Below are 16,952 nucleotides of genomic sequence, written 5' to 3'. Positions count from 1 at the left end.
AATTTTCCATAATTAAGTCCATCATTTTTACATGTCAATTGAAAGTCAACATAATGCGGTAAAAAAATAGGGACTAACGGTTTCGTCCCGGCCAGAGACAACTTTTCAGACGCTGCCTCACCTCTGGGTGGAAAACGCTCCATTATATATTTGCTCTTCATTTGGTCTGGTCCAACATCAAGTGGATGTGGACTTAGGATCCCTCATTATCCCAAACAATAATCTAGGTTAGGCTGAAACTATTTGCAGTTTAACTGGGATATAATTCGCATCCTTGTCGTGTTTTTGGAGCGCTTTCCACCTTATGCCGCTTTCGGTCACGCAGCTCCCAGGGCAGAGGTGAGGCAGCGTCTGAGGAGTTGCCTCTTCCCTGGACGAAACCGCCAGTCCCTATTTTTGAACGCTTGGGTGCTATGCCACAAACGAGGGGTCCGTGGACCAAAAAACAAGCTCTTCATTTGGTCCGGTCCAACATCAAGTAGATGTGGGCTTAGGATCCCTCATTATCTCAATCCATATTGCGGCAACTTTTGTCAATTTTGCAGGTTTGTAAGTTTAAAGTACCGTCACGATGTTGCATTTTGAAATTTAGATGAAAAAGTGAATTCGAAACAATTACATTTTCGAGGTGATGATGACCTTTCCATTTAAAAAAATGCCATTTATAGGAAACTTCCTGCAGTTTCTGAAAACGGTTTCAAATCGGGAGCTGAATGGTTGAGCGAGTGGAAAATTTTGATTTTGTTTGATTTTCACACTGTTCACGAAAAACGCTATAATTCTAATGGTAAAAGATAGAGTGTCTATTCCAAACAAGTGGTACTATTCACCATTAAAATTTTTACTATCGTTTACGAGAGTCCTTGTATAGATTTTTACTACTGGAAAGCTTTGTGGGAGAAGTTTATTTGCTTTTCCCGGAAAGTTCAGTCTACATTCCCAAGCTGCGGTAACCGGCCATTCCATTCATGAAATGTGTGTCATCATGCGGTGTACATACTACATTTGAAAGCATGGTGGAGTATTTTTGCATTCATTGCAGCTTCATATGCATTTTACGGGAGTTTCCTGCGTTACCTAGGACATTACGCCCTTATGGCGGACTATATTTAACGTTTTTACTAATCTCATGCTTTATTCAAATGGCAAGTTTTTCAAAGAATGTTCTGTTCTTCCCTGCATTGAGCGCTTCTGTTTTGCATAGCACGATTACCTTTAGCTTAGACAGAATCCTGACATCGACTCCACAATTCAGCCATCGGTATGGTTATAGGGGACGCGCCTTGCGAATTAGTGGGCATCAGTTCAAAGCAGAATCCACGTTTAATTGTATTAAGCCTAAGAAGAATGGGCTAGTGACCAGTGAGGGAAAGGAGAGCTCCCTACACCATATAGTTATTCGAAGCCTGCATTTCCTACATGAGACTACACATTTGTATAGATATTGTTTTCAGTTGCATTTAAATCTCACTGGTGGCCGTGGGATTTATATAGTGACTGGATGTTTGATACCAGTCGATTCAGCTGTGAATGAGTACCTGAATCAAATCAGGGTAACAATCACGGGCGATCGTAATGCTGACCGTATTGTCAGGGTACTGTAATCCTGTAGTGTATCATTACGGTCTTGAATGAAGTGCTCTAACACACTTTAAGGCACCGATCCAATTGAATTGTTGCGACAACTATTATTATTATTTCAGTTTTGGTTTCATCTCAAATAAGTACATATGATAATATGAGGAATTGCGAAACATAGTTAAGAAAAGATTTCGAGCAATCATGAATGTTTTTTTCAGAAAGAGTCGAAATTGTCTTCATTTGATCCCATATATTGTATTTTGGGGCAGCAAACTTCTAGTTTTAGACTTTAATTTGATGAAATAAATCCAACGCCCATCAACAATAAATTTATTATGAAAATTTGTTAAACAATTCAATTTAAAATAGACCTAATATAATTTACGACCGTGAATTAAAAGAAGGAAATTTAAACATTATCTAGTTCCGGTGAAATTTTCAGTATTCTGGAGTCTTGTGGGGATCTTCCGAGTTTGTGTAGTATATCAATGTAGATGGATAGTAAGAAACTTTTAAAATTTGCTTTACTGAAATAAGAAAGAATTCCTAAAATGAAAAGATCTTAACTATTTGAGTTCTAGACTTACATCAGGCAATATTCAAAACGCGCTCTCCTAAACAACCATTTCACCAAACCAACGCACCGATTTTCGTTTCTATACAAACAGCTTTGTGCGTATCGCGCCATCAGTTTAGGCCGATCCACAGGGTCGCCATGTTCTCGACCAATTGCTCGAATTGTATTCAGATTTCTAGGAGGTAAGTAAAAGATTTGAATGATTAATTGAAGTCCTCCAATGTAGAATGGAAATTCCAATCGAATATTCGTGTTTGAATCGAAAATTTGATTTTAATTCATCATTTGGTGACAAATGCTCTCAGAAATAGTTCAAATGTTTTATAAGTTTAACTGGTGAAACCCACCTCACAACAAACAGCATGTTCCTCGGCATCTCTTTCAACGCATCCATTATATACCGGAAATTTGTTTTTGCGATGTGTTGTATATGTTCGATATCCTTCTCAGTCAGTCTTGTCTTAATATTGTTAACATTGAGGTCAATTGGCGTTTGGAATAGAATTTCTGCGAACTGTTTGTAGTCTACATAGAAAGTATAAGAAGAGATAATTATGAAATTCTAATATTATAACACTTTAAAACCAGCCTACTCTGAATGTGAAGTTTAGCTGCGGTTTCTTTCATGGTGCGCTCGTCCCGAATAACAGTTGCTTCCCAGAACTGACATAGTGATTGACGAATACATTCAGAAATGCTTTCATAGAGTCCATGATCTAATAAGACTAATTCTAATCTGCCAGATTTTGATTTGCGAATAAATACTGTAATTATATGAAATTTAATAGATAATGTTTAAAAGCCATGTTTAGTTATAAATACCATTTCCAGGATGAGGATCAGCATGCACAAAACCTGTTCTGAATATTTGTTCTGCGAATAAACTAAATAATTTAGTGTCTACCTCACGAAGGTCCAGATTTTCTTTTTTAATCCATTCTAAATCATCGATTTTATGACCGTCTATCCATTCAGTGGTCAGAACTCTCTGAAAAGTGTTTGTGACTATTTTCAATTCACTTCTTCCAATTAAGGAATATATACCTATCTTACCGTCTTAGTCAAGTCCCATTTAACTTTTGGCACATGGACATATTTGAAGACTTTTAAATCCCTTGCAGCGCGTTCGGAATTCCAACCCTCGTGCACAAAATCTAGCTCCTACCGTTTGAAAAAAATGATAAATTTAAGTTTTAGACCCAAAGAGAGAATTTAGTCGGTGTGAACAGACCTGCTCGAGGTTTTTCTTGACGTCTCGGAGAATCCATCCAAAGTTGTAATCTTTGAAAAAAATTTCAATTATGTCTTGAAGGAAAATAATTGTTCCAAGGTCGCTTTTGAAGCGTTTTTGAAGATCATTGTATTGAACCTGTAAGAGAACGTGGTCGGTCTTGAGATTACTGAATGGGGGTGAATGGAATTAACCAAAAAAAGAAACTAGTGCTCTTGATAACTATTCTCAAATTATTTTTAATTAATATAAAAGACTCTCTCATAAAAATCGCCTTGTGTACTAATACAATACGTATTAGTACACATATCGTACGATCAAAATCAATTTTGTTTCTAAAATATATATTTCGGGAGTAACTTACCCCCTTCATCAGTACAAAAGTACATTGAAAACTAAAAATTGTACTTTGGAGGAAGCTACATGTCTATCAGTTTCAGGCTAGACTACAAATACTAATAATAATCGTTGGCGCAATAATCCATGTTGGACCAGGACCTTGAAGTGTGTTAGAGCACTTCATTCAAGACCGTAACGGCACACTACAGTACACTGTAGGAGGCAATATGGTCAGCATTGCGCTCGTCCGAGATTCTTACTCTGATTTGACTCAGGGACTCATTCACAGCTGAGTCGACTGGTATGCGACGTCGAATCACGATACAAATCCCACTGCCACCAGTGAGATTTGAACCGTGACCTTCTGTACGACAGCCTTGTGCTCTAACCACTCAGCTATCTGGACAAATAGCAGACGACAATCTAATCTCTTCTAAAATATGTCAATAAGCGCTACCGTCTTGAGAAAATCTTTGTGACGCAGACACACACTTCTCAATTTTACAAGAATTTAGAGGATACTGCATTAATCTGAAGAACGGTATAACTAACAAAGTGGCTGATGGGCTCGTAATGCCTCCTATATACATATTAGAAGCACTCTCGCGGAGAAGAAATGTGGGTACATAGGACTACCACCTCCGAAAATAAAACCGCCGCTATATTTTTACAGAAGAAACACACAAAATCTTTTATACTTGAAGCGTTAAGCTTCCTATAAGCAGGTGTTCAAATGGATTTTCAAGAGCTGTAGATTGATATGAGGTCATAGAATTGTATATAGGTTGTGGGATTGAAACTGTGTTATCACCATTTCATATGTGGTATTTTACAGGCGCTGCCTCACCTCTGCCCTGGGAGCAGCGTGATCGAAGCACAATGACGCGCAATGTATATGGCATATGCATATGTTGCGAGACAAAAATGTAGTTAGAGCACAAAGCTGTGGTATGAAAGGTGGTGGATCAAATCTCACTGGTGGGAGTGGGATTTGCATCGTGATTAGAAGTCGAATATCAGTCGACTCAGCTGTGAATGAATATCTGAGCCAAATCAAGGTAATAATCTCGGGCGAAGACAATCCTGATCCCATTGCCTTCTATAGGGTACTGCAATCCTGTAGTGTACCATTACGGTCTTGAATGAAGTGCTTTAACACACTTCAAGGCCCTGATCCAATTGGATTGTTGCGCCACCGATTATTATTATTGAAAATAGGGTTTCAACCCTTTCGAAGCAGCACAACCAATTTCTGGGGGCAAAGGAAACGGTTGAGAAGTATCTTTGTCGTTCCCTCCTAGCAGTTCGATCGTTATGTTTTCCTTTTTTCGATAATGTTTTCGGGGCCATTCAAAATACTCACTTTCTTTAAGTTGAGCGAGAATTTCAGCGATACTGCCTCGACATTCTGGGAATAAGAGAACCTGAGATAGCCGAACTCTGGAGGGTACTTCTCTCCTCCTTATGGTACTGTGCTTTCGTGCTCTATAAAGGTCTAGTGGTAGCAAGCGCAAATCCGGCGTTAGCAAAAAAGAAGTTGTCTTCTGAATATTGGTAACAAAAATGGTGCCGGCATTGACCTCGAAAGAAGCAATGCGTCGAACGTTCAAATTGAATGCGGACCGCGTCTGCCATTCGGAAGTTGCCCACAGTGAGAAAACTTTTTTGCTTTGAACATCCGGCCCAAAAATATTGATGAGTACTTTGCCGCTATTAAAAGTGCCTCTGCCGTGGGTGAACTGGTCGATCACGTTCCCGGCTGACCGTGTAGAGGTGGATCGACCAAACAAGAGAACTCTGACGATCGCTACGAGCAGGGGTAAATGGGACGCACTAGAGCTCCATTCTTCTTTTTTTTCTTCAGTCATTGCCTCACTCACAAGCGACGTAGGCTCGTCGTGATCGGTTTCGCCATTTCGTTCAATCAAAAACCTGATCTGGATGCAGTCGCGGGGCAGGCGTTTTGGTCGCTTACTATTGACTTCGATATGTTCAGACCAATCTTGGTGAGTCAATTCTCGTTAGCGCGAATTACGTGACCATATCATCGAAGACGCCTCTCTCGCAATTTTTCTACGATCGGTGCAATTCCACATCGTGCGGCACATGGTCAAAAGTTTTCTTTAGATCCAAAAATGCAATGTAAACTGGGCGATGCTTCTCGTGGTATTTCTCCATGAGTAACCGGACCGGACGGTAATTTGATGGATTACCTTTCTTTTTCCGTATTGGAACATATTAGAGTTACCTTCCTGAATAACCGCGTCCCCCCCCCCCCCCGCCGTGTTGGATCCCAGCTCTTCGCTTTACAGAGTTCAGATGTGATGTCGTCAGGTCCTGTTGCTTTCCCCGATTTCATTTGTTAATCAGTCAAGTATAGATGAGTGGATCCTGGTCGGGGGTGACTTCAATGCTAGGGCACTTGAATGGGCATGCCTCACACAGACTCCAGAGAGAAACGAATTCTGGAAATGGTGGCGAGAACAGGACTGGTAGTTCTAAACACCGGATCCACCCCAACATTCCGGCGCCCGGGCTGCGAAGGAAGCATTCCAGACGTAACCTTCGCGTCGGAATCACTGGTGTCGCTGGTTGACGGGTAGCGAGTTCTGGAAGACTTCTCGGCAAACGATCATCAATACATTGCCTTCAAAGTGGTGGACACAAACTCACGGTGTGCGCCACCCCGGCGCTCTTTCTGTGCCTGGAACTTCGCGAAAGTTAACACCGGGAGGTTTGTCGAAACTCTTGGAATAGATGGGGCTGCGCTGGGGGGTACTCCCGGCGGCGCTGTCGCTGCAGCCGGCACAGCTCGCTGCTGGCAGGATCTGGTCGGTAAGGTGAATGGGGACCCGTCCGTTTTCATACCGTCCACTATGTATGCTTGACACTGCTGGAAAAGTGCTCGACAAGCTCATCAGAAGTAGACTCGCTGAAGCGATACGCGCTGCCGGAGATATATCCAGATCCATAGAGATCTACAGTTAATGCTGTCATGCAAGTCGTGGATGCCGTTCGATGAGTGAAGGCACATACCCGCCGAACTTGACGGGTGGTGCTCTTCGTAACGCTTGACGTCAGAAACGCCTTTAATTCCGTAAGATGGAAAGACATTCTAGGCACACTAGACAATATACGTGCCGAACTATCTCTTATGGATATTGAGGAACTATCTGAGGAACCGCTCCCTGCTGTATGGAACACTAGAGGGTCAGAGGAGGATGAAGGTCACGTCTGCAACGCTACCTATGATAGTCTACTTAAACTCGACCTACCAGAAGAATCGCTCCTGGTCGGCTATGCAGGTTATGTCGCGGCGCTTGTTGCTGGGCGCATGATGACAACTCATGATTTCATCCTTGCACTGGAAAAAACCGAAGTAGTCATCCTGATTAAAAAGAGAATTTCGATCCTGCGTCCCATATCGCTCGGCAAGTCGATAATCGAGTCAAAACCAGCGATAAACTACCTCGGGCTGACTCTTGACTCAAAGATGAGCTGCAAACAAGGTTGCAACTCGAGTTTCGGCGTTAAGCAGGCTAATGGCAAACATTGGGGGTCCTACGTCTAGCAGGAGAGTCAAGCCATATCCAACGCAAGGGAGATGAGCCAAGGGAGGTTGTTGGTCGTGAAGGATGGCATCGCACCCTAGACGAGTGGCAGTTCTTGGCAAAATGAAACTAGAGGCAGATGGACTTCATGGCTCATCGGCAACTTAGGTGCGTGGCTGAATAGGAAACATAGTGAGACTGATTATTTCCTTACCTAATTTTTAAGTGGGCATGGAGGTTGTCAGTCTTACCTGCACAAGTTTGGAAAGGCGCGTTCTCCGAATTGTGTGTTTTGCAACTGAGTTTTGGACGACTTTCACCACACTTGTTTTTCTTGAGGAAGGTGGGATGGGGTTCGGCAGCAGCTTTATTTAACCACAGGCGATGTCTCTCCAGGCGAACTCTACCTTCTCGTTGCTAAGATGATAGAGCTCGACCGGTGGAGGAGCCGGATGGCAGGGGGTTCCTTGAACGGACAGTCCCCGTCTTCCTGTCCTCTCCCTGTGGTGAATGGAATTTCCTGATTTGAAGGCTCCGCAAGGCGGGTGAGTTCGGGGACTAGCCCGAAGTAATGTGACAAACAGACCGGGAGTCCAATATTGGGTGCGTAAATGCATTCACCTACCCTTCAGTGATAGTTTAGCCTATAGCGATCGGCACGTACACCCACTGGGAGTTTGAAAAGACTTTCTGGAATGCAAACTTGTACTGTAGAAATCGAGTCCCTGTTGGCTACGAATGCTAAATAATATCTGAAGATTCCATGCCTTTTTAAGTTGTTAGCAAGGTACACGTAGCGTTTGCAAGTGTTAAGCTTATAAATTTATGGTCCTTCATGTAAGTGTGCTGCAAATTTCCAAGACGCTATTCGGCTGCATCGATCCCACCGTCTTCTCTTCTAATCGGATTAGCTATCTTCTTAAGTATTACTGTATACCCTTGGCTATTATTTCATTATTCAAAAATTTTTATTTTACCTTCACAGCAAGATCCTCGTCATCTTTTCCTTTCGCCCGAAACACCTGCGCCAGGCTAGCAGCCGCTTTTGGAGTATAATCGAACTCCTTAAACAAGGCTTCCGGTGTGGCGCCAAAATCTTCTTCAAAAATTTTCTTCACATCCAACTTTTCGCCTGTCATGCAGTCATTTTGTAACTTTCCCAGTGTCTTCGTGTACTCCACTGGCAGAATGTGGTTGATAGCCGCCACACCTTGACCCACTTTTATATAGAGACCGCCGTTAGCCAAGCAGGTTTGCAGAATGCGATTTGCACACCGCAGGTGCACTGCCTTCAACAAGTCGGTGTAGTCCTCCTCCTCCTCTCCGTGAGTCGCAAATAATAGGAAGTAATCGGCTGATATCAGGGAGGCCGTCTTCAAAGACCGGAGAAATCGCAGAATGGCCTTGGTGTAAACGAGGTCGTCAAGATAATCGGCGCCAACAATCCCAGCTACCACTAAGCCGGTGAGTTGTAGGAAGCGTTTCTTGTATGAAGGCGGTACTGTTACTGGAACATTGTCCTTTTGGAACTTCTTGGAGTGGAAGGATCGCGACGAACTCTTATGGAAATTTAGAATCACACGCTAAAACAGTAAATTGGGATTTAGCAATACGAATGGATGTGGCACTGGGAGGAGTATACTCACGTTAAATTGTGAGGACACGAATCTGGATCTGAACAATGGTAACATGTTAACAATTTTGTAAATTACACCAAAAAGGGAGGTAAAAAAGAGCTGACATGACTACTGATAGTAAACAAAGTTACAATATCAGCTGATGACGGTGCTGACGTCACGAGTAGGCGGTAGGCTTTCATTATGAGGTGATTTCATGAATGAAATGAACTTCTAAATATGGAGCGCCAGTCATTGTTCTAACGGCAATTAGTGAAAATCGGGGGTTCCAAAGTGCTTTAATTCAAAATATATAATGTATTTCAAAAATTCATTCAGGAATGTCCAAGAGACAGTCGACGCTGCTGCCACCTCCCGATTCAACTTAAAACGAGCTCTCGGCCCGTTGCCCGACAGCTGTCAACTCATTCATTCCAGTAGTGTTTCTGTCATAGAGAAATTTCATCGCTTTCATTGAACGCGGACGTTCTCCATACGGAAAAATTCCACTGCAGTCGAATCAGAGGATTTTTCTCGTTTGCCGAGTCCCGCGACGCGTTTACAATTAATATGGCCGCATGTAAATAATAAGCATAGTTGAATAAGTCGAAAAGTTTCCTTTATTGTTTGCCAACCGAACGTACGTGCATTCTTCAAGTGATAATAATTTTCATAATTTCCGCCGCCACGAAAAAAATTTGTGACTTCGCCTCACACCGAATGTCTGTTCCGAAATAGTTGTGAAAGGGAAAAATAAAAGAAGCCAGAAAGACGAAGCAATGCACTCCGGTGAAATTTGATGTGTTGTTGGTGTGTTTTTGATCGCGGATTTGGTCAATCGTCGACGCAGTGATTAATTCCGGAATAGTCCAATTTTAGCCCGCGAAGATTTTCGGGCGGCAGTGAAAAGAATTTGGCTCGCATTGGACAGTGGGGTGGGTGCAATTAACTCCACTGCAACTGTCTGCCGCTTCCGCACTGATGCGCGTAATTGGGAAGTTGTGAAAATTTTCACCGTCTGGTCACGAACTGCGAGTGGGAGTAGCTGAACGGTAAGTTCTGCCCGAGTTGCACTCTTACAATATTTACCACGCGATCACGGCGCTTTGTTGATTCATCAGATGCTCGGGTCGCGGTTGCGTTGTTTTGATTTACAGAGACGTGTGCACGGCACTTACCCTCTCTCGGGCTTCTTGGTTGTCTTCTATTTGACCCAGTCTCCGTAACGGATGCGTCTTGATGAGGAACAGCTGTGGCTGCGATTCGTGCTGCTTGTTCTGCTTGAGATATTCTTGGACCGTTCGATTTGTTGACGTCACATGACTTCACTTTTGCTGTCTTGTTGGAGCTCTGGGTCACTAAAATCCAATGTGAATATTTGATGTTGGTGGCCGAGTCTAATTGCTGCGCTATCCACGCGCTTCAATGTACGGTGCAAGTTATGACGCGAAGTATAACATCTGCCTGCCTTTCTGATAATGTGTTCGGATTTTTCTGGAAAGAAAATGATATCTATTCTTCTCCATTAATTGCGCTTCTTTTGTTAAGCTCACTATCATTTTTGGTCAGAGTTAACAGCTTAATCAAAGCTTGGTGGGCAAATGAAATATCATTGTTTTTTAGCTCTGGCTGCCAGCCCAAAAAGAAAGATCCAAGAACCAAAAAAGTCGGGGAAAGTCTTTTCTTCATCTGCGCAACCAAGTGAATGGCGTACCCAGGATACTCCCAATTCGAAAACAAAAATTCGACATATTATTGTTTTATCATCATCATCATCAACGGCGCAACAACCGGTATCCGGTCTAGGTCTGCCCTAATAAGGAACTCCAGACGTCCCAGTTTTACGCCGAGGTCCACCAATTCGATATCCCTAAAAGCTCTTTGGCGCCCTGACCTATGCCATTGCTCTATTTCAGGCAGGGTCTGCCTCGTCTTCTTTTTCTATCATAGATATTGCCCTTATAGACTTTCCGAGTGGGATCATTCTCATCCATACGGATTAAGTGACCCGCCCACCGTAACTTATTGAGCCGGATTTTATCCACAACCAGACGGTCATGGAATCGCTCATAGATTTCGTCATTGTGTAGGCTACGGAATCGTCCATCCTCATGTAGGGGGCCAAAAATTCTTCGGAGGATTCTTCTCTCGAATGCGGCCAAGAGTTCGCAATTTTTCTTGCTAAGAACCCAAGTTTCCGAGGAATACATGGGGACTGGCAAGATCATAGTCTCGTACAGTAAGAGCTTTGACCATATGGTGAGATGTTTCGAGCGGAACAGTCTTTGTAAGCTGAAATAGGCTCTGTTGGCTGCCAACAGCCGTGCGCGGATTTCCTCATCGTAGCTGCTATCGGTTGTGATTTTCGACCTTAGATAGGGCATCCCCTTGTCGTAGACCGTCGTTGATGTCGAATGGTCTTGAGAGTGATCCTGCTGCTTTTATCTGGCCTCGCACATTGGTCAGCCTAGTCAGTCTTATTTATTTCGTTGGGATACCGAATTCTCTCATGGCCGTGTACAGTTTTACCCTGGCTATGCTATCATAGGCGGCTTTAAAGTCGATGAACAGATGGTGCAACTGTTGTCCATATTCCAAAAGTTTTTCCATCGGTTGCCGCACAGAGAAAATCTGATCTGTTGCAGATTTGCCTGGAGTGAAGCCTTTTTGGTATGGGCCAATGATGTTCTGAGCGTATGGGGCTATCCGACCTAGCAAGATAGCGGAGAATATCTTATAGATGGTACTCAGCAACGTGATACCTCTATAATTGTTGCACTGTGTGATATCTCCCTTTTTATGTATGAGACAGATAATGCCTCTTTGCTATTCGTCAGGCATTGATTCGCTGTCCTTCCATCGGCTCCTGGCGACTTATGATTTTTAAGCCGATGAATTGCACGGACTGTTTCTCTTATACTTGGTGGTGGCAGTATTTGTCCCCCCAATTTCAGTTGGCGGGACCTCCAACTCGCCGATATTCTGGTTGTTCAGTAGCTCATCAAAGTACTCAACTCATCGCTCCAATATGCCCATTTTCTCGGAAATCAAATTTCCCTCTTTGTCTCGTCAGGATGAGCGTCGAGGGGTATAAGGCTTCATCTTGTTGACTTGTTGGTAAAACTTGCGCGCCTGGTGCGGTTGCTCCTTGCACTTTTCTAGTTCGCAGACTTGTTGGTTTCTATTTCCGTCTGTGAAGTCACTTCCCGCTCGCCGGAGCTCGTGAGAAGTCTCCGCGCGTGCCTTCGTCCTTGTGAACGCAACATTGCTCGGTATGCAGCATTCTTCCGTTCCGTTACTAGCTTACATTCATCGTCAAACCAGCCGTTCCGACTCTTTTTGCGGTTGGGGCCAAGTATGTGGCCGTATTTATGATAACGTTCTTACGTTCTTCAGGTGATTGTGAAGATCATTTGTTGATGCTTCATCTCCAGGATCTCTGTTGACTGCGATTATTGCGACATCCATTTCCTTCTTATAGTTATTGCGGAGGGGTGTGCTGTGGATGGCTTCAGTTTTATCTCTCACCTGATTGTCAGAGGGGATTTTGGGTAGTGTTGTTATTCGAGCTCGGAGCACCATGCCAACGAGATAGTGATTCGAGTCTATATTGGCCCCTCTATATGTTCTGACATTCCTCAGTGCTGAGAGGTGGCGGCATTCAATCAACACGTGGTCAATTTGGTTGAAAGTGGTCCACGTATGTTTGTGGACCGCTTTCCGCGCAAACCAGGTCCTCCCAACAATCATTTCGTGTGACACTGCCAGTTGAATAATCCGCAGTCCGTTATCATTTGTATTTTGGTGTAAGCTATGGGAGCCAACGTATCGTCTGAATACGGGCTCCTTCTCTACTTGGCTGTTAAAATCCCAAAGTATGATTTTGATATCATACTTGGGACAGGCTTCGAGGGTTCGTTCTACTGCCTCGTAGAAGATATCCTTCTCCGACTCTGCAGTCTCCTCTGTAGGGGAGTGAACGTTAATGAGGCTTATATTTCTAAACTTGCCGATAACACTAAGTTTAATTTTTTGGCTGACTAAGAAACCTACTCCGAGCACATGGTTTACTATGGCCACTATAATATGGTGTGACGACTCTTCTCCAGGAAACCGGTTGCCCGTCCAACGCATCTTCTGTAACGCTGTTACATCAGCCCTATATTGGGACAGGGTATCGTTTAGCTGCTCAGCAGCTTCCTCTCTGTACACGGAGCGCACGTTCCATGAGAAAATGCGCAAATCGTTATTCCTTTGTCGTTGCCGGGTTCGTCGTTGTGTAATCCGTCCAGTCTGAGGCTCCTGTTGTGGCTTTGTAACAAGTTGTTTTCCATGTAGGGTTGTCAGCCCTACCCAACACCCAACGTGGAGGACCAGTTGATCCAATTTGTCCCGTTTTTAGGCGCGGGAGACTCGTCTTCATCCTTCTCCGTCTGCAGCTTTTCGTTAAGAAAAAGCTCCCAGCTCCGCTTTCAAAGCAAATTAGCGTGCAATGTAAATTAAATCAGTTATTTCGGAACATTCTTCAAAAAAAACTGGGATTATACTATTATTATTATTCTGTTAAGGGAAAGTCGCACCACGCCCTTAAAGAACTATTGATCCCCTTTTACTGGTTATAGTGGACCTATTAATCATAGTATCTCAAGCAAGCCCATAACCGTCAGAAACTTTAGTATATTCCCTACTTCCAGATCTTTTAACTTTGTATCTAGTATTAAGTGTTCTCCCAGATGCCTCGACCTACTTTGCACAAGTGCCGCACACTGTCCCAGGAAGTGTAAAGAGGTTTCATCTCACATCGCACAAAACCTGCAGGCAGTGTCCGTAGATATCCCTAGCTTCCCTAGATGATAGTTTAGCCGACAGTGACCAGTGAGAATTCCCACTATGATTCGGAGGTTCTTTTTGGTGAGCTTTAAGCAATCCTTTGTGCGCATGGGTTCCCTCAATCGTTCCTTTTCATTTCTTAGTGTCGTAGCCATGAAACCGTTTCCGATTTCACAGAAGGGTTCTGCCCGTGTAAAGGCGTCCCTGCTCCCTTGGTGGCTAGTTCATCCGCCGCCTTCCAACTTAGCATGGCCTGGAACCCATAGTATCTAGACCTTGTTGGACGAGCCGGGTGTATTCAGTCTCTCAAGGCATTCCCATACTAGTTTAGAGTTCACCTGGTTGGTCTTGGTCGCTGCTTGGCTATCGGTGAGAATAGCAATGTTCTGCCCACTGTAGTTCCTTTGGAGATTAAAGAAGGCACATCTGGCTATGACGTATATTTCCGCCTGGAATATGATAGTGTACCCTGCCCATTGGCTCGAAGTCCATTTTCCTTGGACCAATGACAGCCACGCTCTCCCAGTTTGCCTTGTTACTCCAATATGTTTCAAACTTCTTAGTAAAATGAAACCTCGTTGTCGTGTTATCTTTTGGTATCAGTAATTCGGGATACCGCCTAGAAAGAATATCAATGTTCCTTCGGTTTAGGCAGCTCTCCGCGTCACTGATACTCCCGGCCCTCCTTGCTTGCATCTGTATGTGCAGATGGAGAGGGGCTAATCCCAGAAGGGCCTCCAGGGATGCCGTTGGGCATGTCCTCATTGCCCCACTGATACACACACAAGCCTTGAGCTTGTGTAATTCCCTGGCTTGTTTGCTGAGTTCGGTTTTTTTCTGCACAGATTCCCGCTCCATAGGTAATCATTGGCCTTACTATTGCAGCATATATTCAAAGTAGGTCTGCAACCCCATTTTTTCCTGCTGTGGACCTACAAGTCATCAGAGCCCTCGTGACTTTTCGACAAGTGTTTTCGACATGTGTCTTCCAGAGTAATTTTTGGTCTAGCGGAAGTCCCAAATATTAGGCCTTATGGCTCGCAGGTGATCAAGCTTATGTTTCCTAGTGAATGGTACTATGGTGGTTTTGACTGCATTGAGCCCTAGTCCTACCTTTCTGCACCAGGCACTTGTAACCCTTAGTCCAGTTTGGATTCTATCATATAGAGTATCTTCATATTTGCCCCTACAGATTAAAACAATGTCATTCGCGTTACCCTGCACCTAAATTTCAGTATTTGTTAGCACATCTAGGAGTTCGTCCACTACCATACTTCACATAAGCAACGATAGTACCCCGCCCTGTGGACAACCTTGAGTAGTATTCATGACAAAAAAATTTATACCTGTCAGTACTTCTATTTGCCTACTCTCTAGTATTTTCCACATCCAGAAAGCATTCCTTTGCGACTCAGGGAATCTTGTATCTCTGTATATGATGTGCTGTCGAATGCTCCTTCGATATCTAAAAACGCACACAGTGCTATTTCTTCTGTTTCTATGGCATCCGGTATCTGACAGCTGACACAGAGCAGTTTCAGTAGGGGATTACGCTTTAGAACGTTATTTCTAATATAGTTGTCTATGACCTTCTCCACCGTTTTGAATACGAACGATGTTATGCAAATTGGTCTGAAAGATTTAGGATGAAAAGGATCCTTTTTACTCGCTTTCGGAATAAAGATCACTTTTGCCCGTCTCCATTCCCTTGGTATGTATCCAGTGCTATGCTCCCCCTTACCACCCTCAGAAGAGACTCTAAGATGATTCCTAGATCTCTCTGGATTATTGCTGGGAGAATGCCATCTACTCCGAATGATTTCAGTGGCTTAAAAGTTCCCACTGTCCACCTTAGCCTAGCTTCTGAGCATACCTCTTTTGCTAGTTTACAGTTCACCTTTCTTCCCTTTTGATTCGTTGTTGGGGTGTCAGGCAGAATGTTGTCGCTCTCCTGGGATTCCTTAGTATTATTTTTATTTCGGAGTTACTCTCAATGTCAAATCTGATTATCTTGTGATGAGACATAGAGGGTTCATCCGACACCCTCCAATTTCTGACCATCGCGTTCATTAGAGTATTTCCTAGAGTTATGTCTAGTACCTCCTGTCTAGTGCTGGTCAGAAATGTTGGAATGCTCCCTAAGTTACATATTTCTAACTTATTGCTAAGAATACATTCAAGAAGGTACTCCCCCTTCGATTGGTGTCGCTGCTTCCCCAGACTTCGTGATGGGCGTTGGCATCGCAGCCGAGGAGAAGTGGTAACGTCCTCTTCTCACAATACTTCACCAGCTTTGCGATTTGTTCCGGTGGAGCCCAGATTTCGTCTCCTGGGAAGTATCCCGATGCCACGACTGCCTCTCGAGTGCTCCTCCTGGCTTCTAATGAAACTTGGATAGCCACAGGGCCCCTGGTCAGGAACTCTGAAAGACATATCTATTTTAAATTACGCTTAAGAACTATGCAAGCTATTGGTTTTTCACAAGAGGAGTCCCAAATTACCTGCATGCTTCCTCCTTGCAGACCGCGAATCTGCCCCCGGTACACCCATGGCTCCTGAGCGAGAACTATTCCAATGTTCTGCTTGAAACTTGCCCTTGCAATTAGCGCAGATGCAACTTCCGCATGGGGGAGGTTTATCTGCGCTATCTTAGTGCCGGCCATTGGCTCCGTTATTGTTTGGAACTCTTCTCCACTGTTGGAGTATCGCCCTCCTCCTCCGACATGGCACTTTCCTGCGCATCCCTGTCCACCCTGAGCCCTAGGAGTCTTAGGTCTAGGTCGTTCAGCTTCTGCTCCTCACTGGGCAGAAGGTCTACTTGCCTGGTTGATCCAGTCCTTCTCGCCTCTTTAGCTTTCGAGACTTCTTCAGGGACCTCGGTATGCTTTTCACCCGGTGTCTCCTTCAAGACATGCACGGATATATTGCCAAATCGATAGTTGATATGGCAACTCCGACGTTTGATTGCCTCCAGGGATCGGTCATCTACCCCGATCGTGAGAACGTGCTTCTGAAGACTCCATAGTCGCGAATGGAGATCCTAATGCTGAGCGATCAGGAGGCCCATAAGACCCTCCGTTTCTATTGTCGCGGCTTTTGGGAGAAAAATTGTCATCATATGTCCACTCTGCAGTGTCTTCCGTCGCGCAGTCCACCAGTATAAGACCTGGTCGAAAGCGTATCCCGGTGAACATAAGTTTCGAAGTCCATCCCGTACACATCTGCCT

General features: G+C 44.0%; 2 protein-coding genes across 2 annotated transcripts in view; one reads left to right on the top strand and one right to left on the bottom strand.

Annotated features, from left to right (window-relative positions):
- Positions 1–1,894: 1,894 nt before the first annotated feature.
- LOC119647094 (uncharacterized aarF domain-containing protein kinase 5) lies at positions 1,895–9,084 on the bottom strand. The gene is made up of 9 exons (XM_038047864.1): positions 8,926–9,084; positions 8,257–8,862; positions 3,390–3,527; positions 3,212–3,319; positions 2,981–3,146; positions 2,752–2,922; positions 2,506–2,683; positions 2,169–2,333; positions 1,895–2,108 (listed from the first exon to the last, which is right to left on the bottom strand). Exons 1-9 carry the CDS (start codon positions 8,968–8,970, stop codon positions 1,991–1,993), a joined length of 1,695 nt encoding a protein of 564 aa, XP_037903792.1. The 5' UTR covers positions 8,971–9,084; the 3' UTR covers positions 1,895–1,990.
- A 260-nt stretch (positions 9,085–9,344) lies between these two features.
- Positions 9,345–16,952, top strand: part of LOC119647093 (maternal effect protein staufen) — a 31,263-nt gene continuing 23,655 nt past the window's right edge. Inside the window, exon 1 of the mRNA XM_038047863.1 lies at positions 9,345–9,947. The gene's annotated coding sequence lies outside the window, so the exon portion shown is untranslated. The remainder of the gene's footprint in view (positions 9,948–16,952) is intronic.

The sequence above is a fragment of the Hermetia illucens genome, chromosome 1 (genome assembly GCF_905115235.1).
Source record: "Hermetia illucens chromosome 1, iHerIll2.2.curated.20191125, whole genome shotgun sequence".
Taxonomy (NCBI): domain Eukaryota; kingdom Metazoa; phylum Arthropoda; class Insecta; order Diptera; family Stratiomyidae; genus Hermetia; species Hermetia illucens.
Note: the sequence above shows the minus strand (reverse complement) of the source record. Positions and strands in the feature narration are given on the sequence as shown.